We start from the raw sequence: 13433 nt of genomic DNA on the forward strand, positions 1-13433 counted from the left end.
CCAGCAACATACACGTCACTGTTTATTTTTCAATTACCAAAGTCCTTGTGTTTATACATACCTTGTGTTTCTCACGTACCATTTACCTTTACAACAAGAAATTTGATTGGCTGTTCATAGTAGATCCAATCTGATTGGTGTGACATACATACATCTCTCACTCACTCACTCACTCACCCATTGACCCGTCCATAACATACCCGACGCGCCGACTAAGAGGTATTTTTTTTACAAAAAAATAACTCAATAAAGCAACGTCCACACTAAACCGTCACGAAAACGGACCTTTTCGAAAACGCTCTTCAAACCGGAGGTATGAAAACGAGGGGCTTTCCGTTTTCATGTGGACGGAAAACATTTTGAAAAAGGACTTTTTGAAAACGATGACCTCACGATAATCGTGTGATTTCCCTGCCCGCGTATTTGCTGGTGATTGTTGCGCTTTTAAATTCCCCCGGCGTATTTTGGACGGAAAACCTTTGAAGCGATTTCAGAGTGAAACCCCCGTTTTCAAATTCCTCCGCGGTAGTGTGGCCGGGGCCTAAGTGACCCACAAACCGTCACTATGCACGCGGAATCGTTTCCCGCTTAAACAACAAGACCCGTCACCAGACCCACCTATCCCTCTTAGTCGGTGGTGGCCTGTAGATGAAAGTGGTCAAGGAATCAGCTCTAGGGACGAAATACCCTGCAAGCAAGAAACGATTCCACGTACACACTGACGGTTCATGTTCGATTCTGTTCTGCACAGTTGCGTCCCTTTAAACGTCCGCCCCAGTCTGGTGACGTATCTCCCGTAGGTCGATATCAATAAAAAGTTGACCTCCCGTAGGTATATATGGTAATTGCAAAAACTTCATTTTAAGCCCTCGAACTTCGTTCTCAAGCTAATATTTGTTTTTTACAACATAGAATTTCCGCGGGCAACTATCAGCCCGTAGCTAGGCCCTTGACTCCCTATTGTTAATTACTGACGGTCACACATGGGCCATAGTGCGGTTCAAGGAGAATATTTTCTTTTCGCCCTCTTCCTACATGCTCAGCACTGAGGAACCACTTGTCAAGCTGTTGTAGCCTGCAAGCAGGCTGACCTTAGCCTGTGTAGCAGGCGGTCCCGTACAAAGGGCTTTTCCGCATTCTGACCGCGCGAAAACTGGAGCGAGAGCAAAAAATTCGACGAATTGCTTCGTCAAATTTTTGCTCTCGCTCCAATTTACGCGCGGCCAGAATGTGGAAAAGCTCTTTGTGCGGGACTGCTTGCTACACAGGCTAGCTGGTCTCATCTTTGAGTCACGCGCGCGAGCGGTGAAGAGCAAAGTGATCCGGCGGGGAGGAGTCTGCTGAAGAGGGGGTGAAGAGGCGCCAAGACTCCTCTCGTGGCTTCGCCGCTGGATTTCGCGCTCGCGCTTACGCCGCGCGCTTGTGCTGCAACGTGAGCCTGCTCGCAGCCAAAAGCGATTGCTTCAGACCTGGTTTTCTCCCCATTCCCCCAATGAGCCGCTCGGCCCTCTCTTTTCCCCCAAACGAAGAGTGTAAAGTCTTAAGATTGGTTATCGACTCAAAGATGCAACTGATTCACAATAAGGTTTTTAATAGATGTTTAACAGACAAAAATATTCCAGATTACAAATAGTGGCATAGTACAAAAGTTTTCCCAAAAGCTTAGGAACCATTACTTAATTTTCTTTTCTATTCACTATGGCTATAAACGAGAGAACATCATATGTTTACATCTCTACAAACAATCGACGCAATTCAAATCCTGGAATGTGAGGGTCAACTACATGTCAAAAAAACTCTTTTGAGGTAAGTTTTCTCAATGCCCGAGTTGGCCGATCACCTCCTACGTTTTGCCAACGTTGAACTTCGTAAAACCTGAATTAAAGATTGCAGACTGCACATGTCCAAATATTAACAAAACGATTTTTATTTTCCACCGAGAAACGCCCTACTCGAACTGCAATCCAGGAAAAAAACCAACGCTGCTAACGCTCTTGACAAAAGTACAATTTTACCCTTGGTTTAAACATCAATGCATGCAGGTCTTTTCTTCCGTCCATTACCCCTCGAACCTATCATAAGCTACAAAATTAATTCCTTTGAATGTTGTCGATTCAATGTCAGCTGGAGATTCTTGTGGCAGATTTCTTTTCTAACCATGTTCTGTATTTTGTGAGCGCCGTGTCCAGCATCTCTACCAAGTGGTTCGCCAACTGCGTGGAGACAACAATAACAACGACAATAATAATCTTAAAAGGATCGGAAGACAACAATTACACAAAGCGACAAATCAATATAGAAAGCTAGGTTACACACCACATAACCATTTCCCGATTGGACCTCAAAGTGTCACTCTTTTGATCAATAGATCAATCAATTTTGACACCGTCAATTAACATTCCCCCGATCAAATACTTTATCAATACTTGTCCGGTTTCGTTCTTGTCTCATTGACAGACGTCATTTGGGCTCGTACACCCTGACATGCGCACTGAGCAATAAAAACGTCAGTGTAGGAGGGCTAGTACAGTGGAATCCCGATTTTTCGAACCTCCCAGGGAAACGAAAATTGGTTCGAAAAATCGAAAATTTCGAGAAATCGGGGGTAAAATTACAGTGTTTGACTGAGGAGGGGAAACGACTTTTGGTTCGAGTTATCGGGGGGATTCGAAAAACTGAGGGTTCGAGAAATTGGGATTACACTGTAACTCCTTTTCGACTCTCGTGAATTTCAATTGGGTGGCAATGAATACAACAACCTTAGAATTAGACAGGAGGTATAAGGCAGGGGGATGGGAGGGTGGGTGGATTTCGCGTTCTTAACCTCTTTGGGTGCAGTTACAAAGAAAATAAGTGGAATCCCGATTTCTCCAACCCTCATTTTTTTCGCCCTCCCGATGCCTCGAACCAAGAGTCGTTTCCCTTTCCTCAGTCAAACACTGTAATTTTACCCCCGATTTCTCGAGCTATCCGATTTTTCGAACCAATTTTCCTTTCCCTTGGAGGTTCGAAAAATCGAGATTCCACTGTAGGCTCGATTTCCTTCGTTCTCGCGAATCCGGTTTAATTCCCTCCCCGAAAACAGCGGCTGGTAATCGAGTCTACAAAGATTATGATAACAAATGAAAGGGAATGAGTAATGCCTGGTATTAATTAGCACTTCTGAAACAGTTGTTGGTTATGTAGGAATTTTTTTTCGGTCTGACTAGGTTATCTAGATCTTACACGTACGCGAGAATCCTCCATTGATAGTTGACTGCGAAATTGCTGCAACTTAACGTCCTTATATCTTTCAAGGCTTTGACCAAGTCTTACCATCTGTTGAAATAACAACATCCATACTTATTATTTCAGAATTACCTTCTGCTTTGCTATACTGCAACTGGCCTGCAGTGCAAGCGTATTATTGGGGCGAGTTAGCGTTACAAGCTTGCGACCGCCATGTTAGACGGTGGGGGATGGGGGAGGGGAAAAATGAGAAGACCTCGGGCAGGCGAGATTTTCTTCGCTCCACCCCCTCCCCTATCCTTCCTCTTGCCTATCATTCACTCCCTTGATAAAACTTTCTTTCTCTCTCCAGTCTTCCACTTCATGAAAAATTCATGATGGCGGCTAAACTTTTTACGATGTGAGCGCTCGCTCGAAAAAATCTCGCCTGCTCTGCAGGCTATACTGCAACACGAAAACGAACAAATTTTGGTTATTTGATCCAATCTTTGTCGGGTGTAACACCATAACATAGCTTGCTGAGCCCACCAAACAGAGGATTTTGCGGTGCTTTGTTTTGATGACGTCTCTTTTTTAAGTGCAAATGATATTGTACCTTTTGGTGGGAGAGGTAAGGCATTGAAGTTTTCCCAAGTTAGAAAAACCTTCGTCAATCACCTAGCTTAGTGCAATTCATTTGTGTGTGTGTTGGGATTAGGGGAACGAACGAAAAGAATTGGGACCCACTTGCCAAGTTTCGCCATCCGTGCCTAATTCCTTGGTGCCCCGAGCACACTACATAAGTTACGCGCTTGAAAAAGCATGACTTCTTTCATGCGTTTTCGCCTATCGTTCACACTAAAACTTGAACGACGGAAAGCGCTGATGAAAACGGAGGCTTTCAAAGTGGAGCCTTTTGAAAACGCTCCGTCTCTTTTGTTTATAGGTGAAAACGGAGGCTTTTGAAAACGGTACCGAAAAAAGGGTCATTTTCTCTCGTTTCCATCAGCGTTTTCGGGGGTTTTAGTGTGGACGATAGGCCAAAACGTATCAAAAAGTATGCGTTTTCGAATGAAAACGAATGAGTGTGGACAGGTGAAGAAAAAACGAAACGCTAGTGTGGTCGACAATATTTTGCTTCGCTTAAGTTGAGACGAAAACAAAAAATTATAAAAACACATTAGTTGGGGCTTAAGTTTCGACTTGCCCGAATCAACATTGATCAAATCTGATAGTTCTGACCTTTTCTTCTAAGAATTGTGTCTTGACAGGAAAACATGACCAAAAATGTCTCAGTAGCTCTGCAAGTGAACTGTACTGAAGCTTGACTTCTGATTGCAGTGAAGAGGAGACTAAATCTGAAGGAACACAAACAAAAACATGTTATCACATAGACGGTTCAACTGTAAAACCCTACTTTACCCTGTAAGAAACTGCGCACCAAAAGTCGTAGTTCTGTACTGGAAATAAACGAGTAATTTTCATTTCTTAATCTCGCAGTGTTTCCTAAAAGTATTTTTTTTTTGCCGTGTTATATACTGGAGAGACTTTGTGAAAGTTTTCCCGTTCTTGCAAACTTCCTCTCGTGTTCACTCGACGCTCATGTTTTATCGCCTGAACTGGAATTAGCTGGGAATGAAATGTGACCAGAGAAGACTATAATTACGAACAGCTTGACGACATATCCACTTGGGAAGATTACGTTTAGTCTGTATACTTTGGAAGCTAGTTGTTCTGGTTTAAACCCAGGACACCCAGTTACCATAACGACATACAGCACTGCGTTATGTTACTTGTAAGATCAGAGTTGACAGAAACTTTCGCACTTACGTTGCATGCTCGTTTCAGAAGTTGTCGTCATCAATGATCCTCCAGGGGACATTTCTGTAAGCACGTGACAGGCCATGTCACTGGAAAGGGCCTTGGTAACACGAAGCAAAAGGCTCAGTATTAGATTATTATGTACGATTACATTTCAGTTACAAGTTTCAATTTGGTTCCACGAGCAATGTTGGCGCGAAACCTTTAGAGAGATGTACAATTTACCACTTACCCCCGGTAGGTCGGGCTGCCAATGCTCTACCTCTCTTTGGTTGCACTGCACAGCTAACGAAACGTCTGTTTTGCTTCGTTTGGAGTGAAGCGATCCCCTTTCCTGCGAAAAAAAAAAACAAAACAAAAAGGAAACTGCAAATCGAACAGCATTTAGCGTTTTGCGGTACATAAAGGTATCATCTGTTATTCCAGATCGACTCTCTAGTATTCATTTGCATGCTTCAACAAGGCTCGGTTTAGTTAAACAGAGAGTGGTTGTCCTGCACTTAACCTTGGTTTATTATTTTCCTTACCTTGGGGACTGCAGGTATTAGACCTTGGGAAAATTTTGACGAATCAGCGATTTTTAAGCTGGGTAGTTCTCTGGCTTGTAGTTCAGCCAAGTCATCATATTCCACCATCTCGCGGAGACGACTCTAAAAAACACGAAAAGTGAAGAATTGTGTGCTTGCTCGGTTTGAGTTTGTTCATGATTAAAATGAACTGGCTAGTGAATCTCGCCCAAAATGTCCAAACCAACGTCAGTAGACATTCATCATGTTCCATTCCAACTCAGGCTCCTAGTCTAATTACATTGTCTTTCTAAAGCAGTTTTTATTTGAATATCGAAAAGCTTTTTCGTTTTGCATCAACTACCTCACATGTTTGGCTAAAAAAACTCACGCCACTTTTTCATCCAATCAGAAGTAAAACCAAAACCAATCGCAACTCGCTCGCACGCGTTTTCCCGCGCTTTGCGTCAGCTACATGTAATTGCCTCGAGTTTTGATTGGTTCACTGTATTGTCTGCGTCCTTTGTGAATTACTTTGGTTTTGGTTTTACGACACTCAATTGAAAACCGTTCTATACTCGACACGACCCAACTTCTTTCACGTTGGGCGGTAAAAGGTGAGAGACCCTGGGAACGAGGCTGGTACATGTAACAACCTTTTTCCGGGTAATCTGATGCGACATCGTTTGCCTTGCAGGGCATTCCCACACTTGTCACTCCTAGCTGATATATATTTTTCTTTTCGCAGAAAACAAAGAGGGAAATGTTAGAATTGACTTGATATTCACTGCAACGTTATAGCAGATGGAAAACAATTGCCAACATAATAACCTTTTTCGCAGGGGGAGCTGCTTCCTTCGAATCACCGTTTTTTCCGTTTTTCTCCTTTTCTGCTGTTGTGCTGGACCTGAGGAAAACAAAAAAGAAAAACAACCAAATAACCTTTGGCTATAGTTCCTACTACTAGTAGTGTCTAAATTTTCGCACGGTTAGTAGCTTAGGCAAGTAAATCTGTGAGCGCGACGCTCGTGCGAGGAGATTTTAGCGCGCGTACTCGTGTGTGCGCGACTAACCATGAAATAAATGAGCGACAACTTGGGACCCGTCCACACTACCCTGGAGAAATTTTAAAACGCAGCTTTATTTCAACGGTTAGGCCTATCGTTCACACTAGTCCGTTACGAAAACGGAGCTTTTCGAAAACGCTCTTCAAACCGGAGGAATTTGAAAACGCCGGCTTTTCCGTTTTCATGTGGACGGAAAACGCAGCTTTTCGGAAACGATGACATCTGATCACAATAGTGATGTGATTTCACTGTCGGAGTTTTCCTCAAACAGAAGTCCAAAATGACCGGTGATTGTTGCGTTTTCAAATTTCTCCGGTGTACCGTGGACTTTTCCTGGAAGTCTACCGATCGTAATTCGACTTATTCCAATTTTCCGCCCCACGCCCATCACTAGGTGCAATTTGTTACATCAAGTTCCACTTTTTACATTGAAAAATTAATTAATACACTCTTTTAGCTAATAGCTCTCACGAGTTCCTACCCGGCAGCTGTGGTTTGTAGCACCATAAGGCCATGGTGGTTGAGTCTTCTAAACAAAGACTGGCTTGTTGCATTGTTCTTGGGGTCTGTAGGTTCTGCAGTCAGCCCGTAACCCTGTTAATTTGAAAGACAACTATGCTTAGTTGTATTCAATGTATCGAATGCTTCGGTTATCAGAAAAGTCAGAAATTAACGATAAGTAACAATATAGTACATATCAGGCTATTGGCCTCGGTGTCCAGCAATGTAAACAACTTACATCTTTAATTTCAATACATGCTTTTTACCTCATCTGGAACCGGCGAGTCTCCAGTAAGATCCAGTAAGGGATCTTTAAAAGCTGAAAGTTTCTTGGACAATTGCTCTGGATTGAAAACAGAAAGATCATGGTCAGGATTTAATAACTGCCTGTTTAGATCAGGGGTTTCATAGGTACCAGGCAAATTGACCGACTGTGAGGTTAATTTTGCCTGGCTGCTTTGACCATCTAGAGCACAGTTTTTTCTTATAAAGAAGTTCACAAAGTTTTGCCTGCCTGTGAAAAACAGTTGCTCCCCTACTGAAAACTTTAAAACCTCTGTCAGATTACAACTAAATGCATTGCAGCAGGTCAAATTGCTTTGCAGATTAAGAATTCATTCCAAGCTTTAAATTTACAGAATTGGTTTTTGAGTATAGAATAGTTCTAATCAATAGGTTTGATTGTAAACTTTTTTAACCAGTAAAAACACAAATCAGATTTCATCTAATTGCTTATGAATGAATACAAATTGCTTAATTACAACATACAAGTCAGATTGAGGTTTATGTTAGCATGACAAGACCTTAAGCCTATGTGCAAATATTTAGTATTTAGTTTATCTACATGAAAATAGTCATTGATTGTTATTTCTGATTGGAACAAAGGAAATACGACATCTGCACACAGGCTAGATAACACCTTGAAAGTAACATAGAAGAAAAAGGCCAAAAGTGGCTGGATTACTTTTCAAAATAGTCTTACAAATCAGCAAATAATCTTGTCTTACAGTTTTTTTAACCCTAGCCAGGATTTTTGTGTAATCAGTCGTCTTACCATGTTCATCCTCCTTTGCGCATTCAGTAAACATGTCACCTGGCGTTGCTCTGGAGTTGACCCTGTCTCTGTGGAAATAATGCGACTGGAAGAACTTTGTCCAAAAATCCTTCTCTGGCATCTGAAACAAAGAAACAGCATTGAGAACAAACAAACAAGAGAATGAAAAAATGAACCGATGAATGACTAAACAAGAGAGGTATGAATTAACAAACAAATAAAAAATGAAACAAACAAACAGGCTGCAGTTTAGACAGTTAAGCATAGGTATACAACAGCAGTGACCAAAATCAATGTGCTTTCAGTAAGCAAGTAATTCTCTGATGGGCATTCCAAAATCTGATGAGCAAGTAAATATTGTTTCAGTGACACGCAAAGTTGACTTATACCTCATGTGGAACAACCTCTTGGTGCTTTCTTTTCACTGACAAAAAAAGTAAATAATTAGATAAAGTTAGAGTGCATGGAAATTGACTTGTGCACTGTCTGACACACCATGATGAAAGGGATCTGGGTCATTATTTTGAAGAACTTTACATTTATTCATTTTCTTTGCCATTCACCATTCTGCTATGATACAACACTTAACTAAAAAAAACATTATTAAAAGTTATATACATACATGTACTGTACATGTATTTTCTCACCTGCAGGATAAGTCTTAAATATTGCCTCAATGGTGTCAACATTCAAATTGTACTTGACTTCATTACAGCCAGAACTTTCTGGCTGCATATCAGCCTGCACAGAAAGAAAACATGCGTAGACACTGAATTTACAACTGTACAAATACATGTAGAATGGTCAGCGTCATTGGGGAGAAGGGATGGCACAGTGGTAAGAGCACTCACCCCATCTCCCCCTCCCCCTCCCACCACCAGCACCACCACCAATGTGACCGGTGTTTGATTCCGGCCCGGTGCCACATGTGGGTTGAGTCCCTTGTTGGTTCTCGCCTTGCTGTGAGGGCTTTTCTCTGGGTTCTCTGGTTTTTTTCCTCCCTCCACAAAAACCAATATCTCCAAATTCCAATTCAACCAGGATAGACAACTCGCATGCATGAAAACACCCTAAGGCTGATGTCGCTTCCTCTCTCTAAATATTTTAATTTATATATTTGTACAATGTACTGTACCTTACAGGCTTAAAAATTACACATATCTTGAACATGGACTTCATGACAATTGTGCTATTAATAGTACAAAATAACTAGCACAAAAGTGTATCAACAACAAGCAAAAGGGGCATCAAGGTTAACATACAAGTAACGCTGATGACAATCCCACAGCCTGCTCTGACTGTACAGCCTGGGTGTCCTGGGTCTGTGAGAAGAAAAACATTCAATTATGACAAAGTGCAAAATTTTCAGAAATTATTATAATAATTACATTGCCATCTCCCTCAATGGTCGGTGTCATGATTTTTTTTTCTCATTGGCATACACGTAAGAGACATTGGCAGAAAGGGGAATATGCTACTTGCCTGTGCCTTCAACATACAGTAGCACCTTCCACTGCACGCTATTATAATACCGACTGCCGTTTTTCAAACACACATCATCTTCCTAGCAGCCAGAACTTTACTAAGATATACATAATTATTAAAGAGGAGAAGGAAGTTCAATTTTGAGTTCAGTTTTGGTCATTGTGTAATGTTCTTGAGCATAACACTTTACTCTCACAGTGACTCTCTCCAGCCAGAATAATTAAATCAACACCACAAAGTTTGAGACTGAATGACTCATTATGCCATATCTTGCAGTTACCTTAGTTCTGTTAGCCCAGAACTCTTCAGCTGTGATGACTCCACTGACAACTAGATCTTTATAGAGTTGATACAACTCAGGATTGTCTTTCAGCACTCTGTGATCAAAATTAGGAAAGCAACAAAATTGTATTACACTGGTACACTGAACGCCAAACGTGATTCAAGAATTACTACCAAATTGCTAGTAAATGATTTCTTTTCTTTCTGGATTTTATGCATGCATGGCCACCAGCTGAAAAGCTGAAAATGTGATAATTACATCTATTAATAATCATTATCTATAAGCACTATTTCTAAGTATACACAGTTTGTATGCAAGCCAGTTCTTCCATCACATTGAAGATTAGTCTGTTTATAGGTTAGCTTTTTTTGTGAGTTCTTAATTGGATTATTTCTCATGTGTCATATATTGCCATGAGTATTTGTTTGGATGATTTCACTCATCATTTTGAAGAGTTTGTTCAAACCTTCAAACCTTCAAATGAACAGAACAACATGTATGGTACCTGTTCTTTTCTTCAAGCTCTTTATTTGCTTTTTTCCTGTGAGCTGGGATAAGCTGTGCCAAAAGCTCTTTTATTTCATCTCTTTCCTTTTTAGCATTCACAGGTGAGTCATTGGTAAACTGGAAAGTGAAATTGTTTCCATCATGAAGAACAAGCTGTATTTGTACTTTAGAGCTTCCTTCAGGACTTATCCGTTGAACTGTTGGCAATAATTATACCATAAATTATAACATAATAAAAAAATATAAATTATATATGATTTATAATAATTATATTATACCTTAAATCCTTTGTTCAGCATCACCTGTTTTGAAAGAACATTCCCTCCCTAATTAGCTCCCTCTTTATAAGCCCCATTCTCTATAAAGCCCCACCTTGTCTCCACTTTAATGAGCCTCCCACCCCTCTAATGGACCCCCTTCTTTCTCCTCTTGGATCAATAAATTAATTTATCCCCTTTTCCTTCCCCTTTTTCCTTCACAACCAAAACAATAAACAACAGAATTTATCATTTACTGGGTACATTTTACAATGAGTTCAGGCAGCCACATTTCTCTTTCCCCTTCCCATCCTATCACCCAGCTGCTTGGTACAAATTTTCTTTCTCTTCCCAACCTTCCTCTGCTTCCAAAATTGAAGATGGTGTCCCAAACATTCTACAAAGAAATATGGAGCTTTTGCTAAAATACTGTATGCCTGCAGTGCAGGTTATACCAATGCAGGTACAAATACACATCATACAGTGTTCATGATCTTTGTGGGAAAATATTACCAACGCTAGTCCTTAGAATAGCTGTAGTTTGTTTTTTATTGGACAATATTGCCAAAAGAATGACATATTTGATTCTCTCACTGGGGTTAAAAGCAATTCAGCAACTCTTTAACACCAATGATGGAAAGAAGAGGAATGAAGCACAAGAAGATCCAAGTATTAATTTAAAGTGGTTAGGGGAGTCTGAGCTTTCAATTTAAACAGTGTACTAAATTATGAAAATAATACGACTTGTCAAACTATAAAAATTGGAAATCAAAACAACAACTTCTAAATGCTTGCAACAAAACAAAGCAGTTCATGTTATAAATGTTCCTTTAATGGAATCAATAACTCCACACTACTCATCCTTAGGCTTTCTGAAATTTCCTGATATTGTTAAACTGAACACGTGTATGCTTTTTTATGATTATTTCCACCATGATAAGTTTCCTAATTTACCTGTTTCATTAGTATCTGAACTACATAATTACAGTACCCGTAGTGTGTCATCCAACCAAGTTGCAATAACTTCATTTCAAACTAATCTTAGGAGATTTTTCCCCAGTATTATTGGAAGTTTCTTTTGGAATAATATTCCGTAATCCATTAGAGACAAACCATCTAAAAAAATGTTTAGAAAAGCACTTTTACGCTGGTACCTTGCTCAATACTAATGAAAACATTATCTCTTTATAACTTTCTGAGCTATTTTGTCATTTTTCCTCTTCTTTTTTCTTTTTCTTTTTATTAATAATCTCAAGTCATACATAACTTTGAGGGGCACAAAATTAGTTTATCTAGATGTGCCCCTCTCCTCTCCTTCCAATATACAAGGTAATTCAATTTAAGTGATGTAATTTCTGTTTTTACGCGTTTTTTTTTTTCTTCCTTACAAAGCACTATCGGTTACTATTTACTTTCTTTACGTTATATTTACATATCTATGTATTTGCTAAGAATTGGAGGAATAATAAATAAGTAAATAAATAAATAAATAAATGCTTGCAATAAAAAAGTCTAAATGGAGCATTGTGAGCGATATCTTAAGATTCTTCAATGGATTCTTAGATAACGTTTTAACCTTACGTAACTGTGCCATATAAATAACTTACACTGAAAATTACTCAGGCAGACTAAACTGGTACACGTGACACGAAAGCTCAACTCACTTCGTTGACAAATTTTACCTTTGATTTCGGAATATGCACACGACAGCTTGGGATTATCCGACCCGTAGGGAACCCAAATCAAATTGTTAGACATCAGACGCAAAGTTCCACCAGTCTTTTTGTGCTTTGTGTTTATAACTTCAAGAAGAACCCGGTCCGCCATCTTGGATGGCACTAGGAAAGTAAGCCGCTGATTCTGTAAAGTGCATTCTCAGTTCCTAGGTAATTAGAACCCAGTCTTTTTAAGTTAGCTTAGCATGGCATGCGCATGCAGATACCGTATAATATCCCAAATGACTTGACTATTCATAATACAATTTTTAATATTGTCTTAGTGTAATAACTTTCATCTATCAATATATACAAAAGATACCAGAAGAAAACAGACATACCCAAGCCGAAAACAAAAAATATAAACAAAATGAAAAAATAAAAAATATAAAATAAATACAGTGTTAGGGGGCTTCTGATAAATAACGAACTGAAAATGAATAAATAAGTAAATAAATGAATGAATAAATAAATAAATAAATAAATAAATAGATAAGTAAATAAATGACAGCAGCAAAAACAAACAAAAAAAACGAGCTTCCGAAAGCCATGTTATGACTAGGCTGGCTGTCCACCATCTTACTTAGATGATCGAAGCCCAGAGTAATTTTGCACTGATGGTAAGTGGCAGCTTTCGACAGTTTCTCAGCAGAATACCCACCCCCCCCCCCCCTCCTCTCGTGATACCACCCTCGTCCCCCTAGGGCGCTAGGGGAACACGATCACAGTCCGGTAGTAGATAACACGGTAAAACAAACAGGAGAAAGACAGGCCAACCGTGTAAAAATCTCTTGTTTTCTTGGAGTATAAATTTTCCGAGAGCCACCGTTCAAACCAATTCAGGCCGCAGTGGTAGAGGGCCTGTAATTGGTCGGTTTTAAACGCACATGGTAAAATCTATTTTCTCGTGCGTTCTCGTCAAAATTGACGATTTAGAAAGCAAGAAATATCAAAAGAAAAAAAAATAGCATTCCACTCCGGCGCTTTGCCATTCATTCATGATTCTTTGCTTGACAGTGCTTCAGCATAT

At 39.9% G+C, this 13433-nt stretch overlaps 1 protein-coding gene across 1 annotated transcript; it reads right to left on the reverse strand.

Annotated features, from left to right (window-relative positions):
- Positions 1–1574: 1574 nt before the first annotated feature.
- Positions 1575–12824, reverse strand: LOC110058333 (general transcription factor IIH subunit 1-like). The gene is made up of 16 exons (XM_020764973.2): positions 12371–12824; positions 10430–10628; positions 9922–10018; positions 9419–9478; positions 8804–8897; positions 8546–8580; positions 8157–8277; positions 7369–7445; positions 7083–7195; positions 6366–6441; positions 5556–5678; positions 5261–5362; positions 5038–5128; positions 4450–4565; positions 3232–3318; positions 1575–2213 (listed from the first exon to the last, which is right to left on the reverse strand). The coding sequence occupies exons 1-16, from the start codon at positions 12513–12515 to the stop codon at positions 2121–2123; spliced, it is 1629 nt and encodes a 542-aa protein (XP_020620632.2). The 5' UTR covers positions 12516–12824; the 3' UTR covers positions 1575–2120.
- Between the last annotated feature and the right edge of the window lie 609 nt (positions 12825–13433).

This window comes from Orbicella faveolata, unplaced genomic scaffold, assembly GCF_042242905.1.
Source record: "Orbicella faveolata isolate gen_17 unplaced genomic scaffold, um_ofav_v1 contig_2, whole genome shotgun sequence".
NCBI lineage: Eukaryota > Metazoa > Cnidaria > Anthozoa > Scleractinia > Merulinidae > Orbicella > Orbicella faveolata.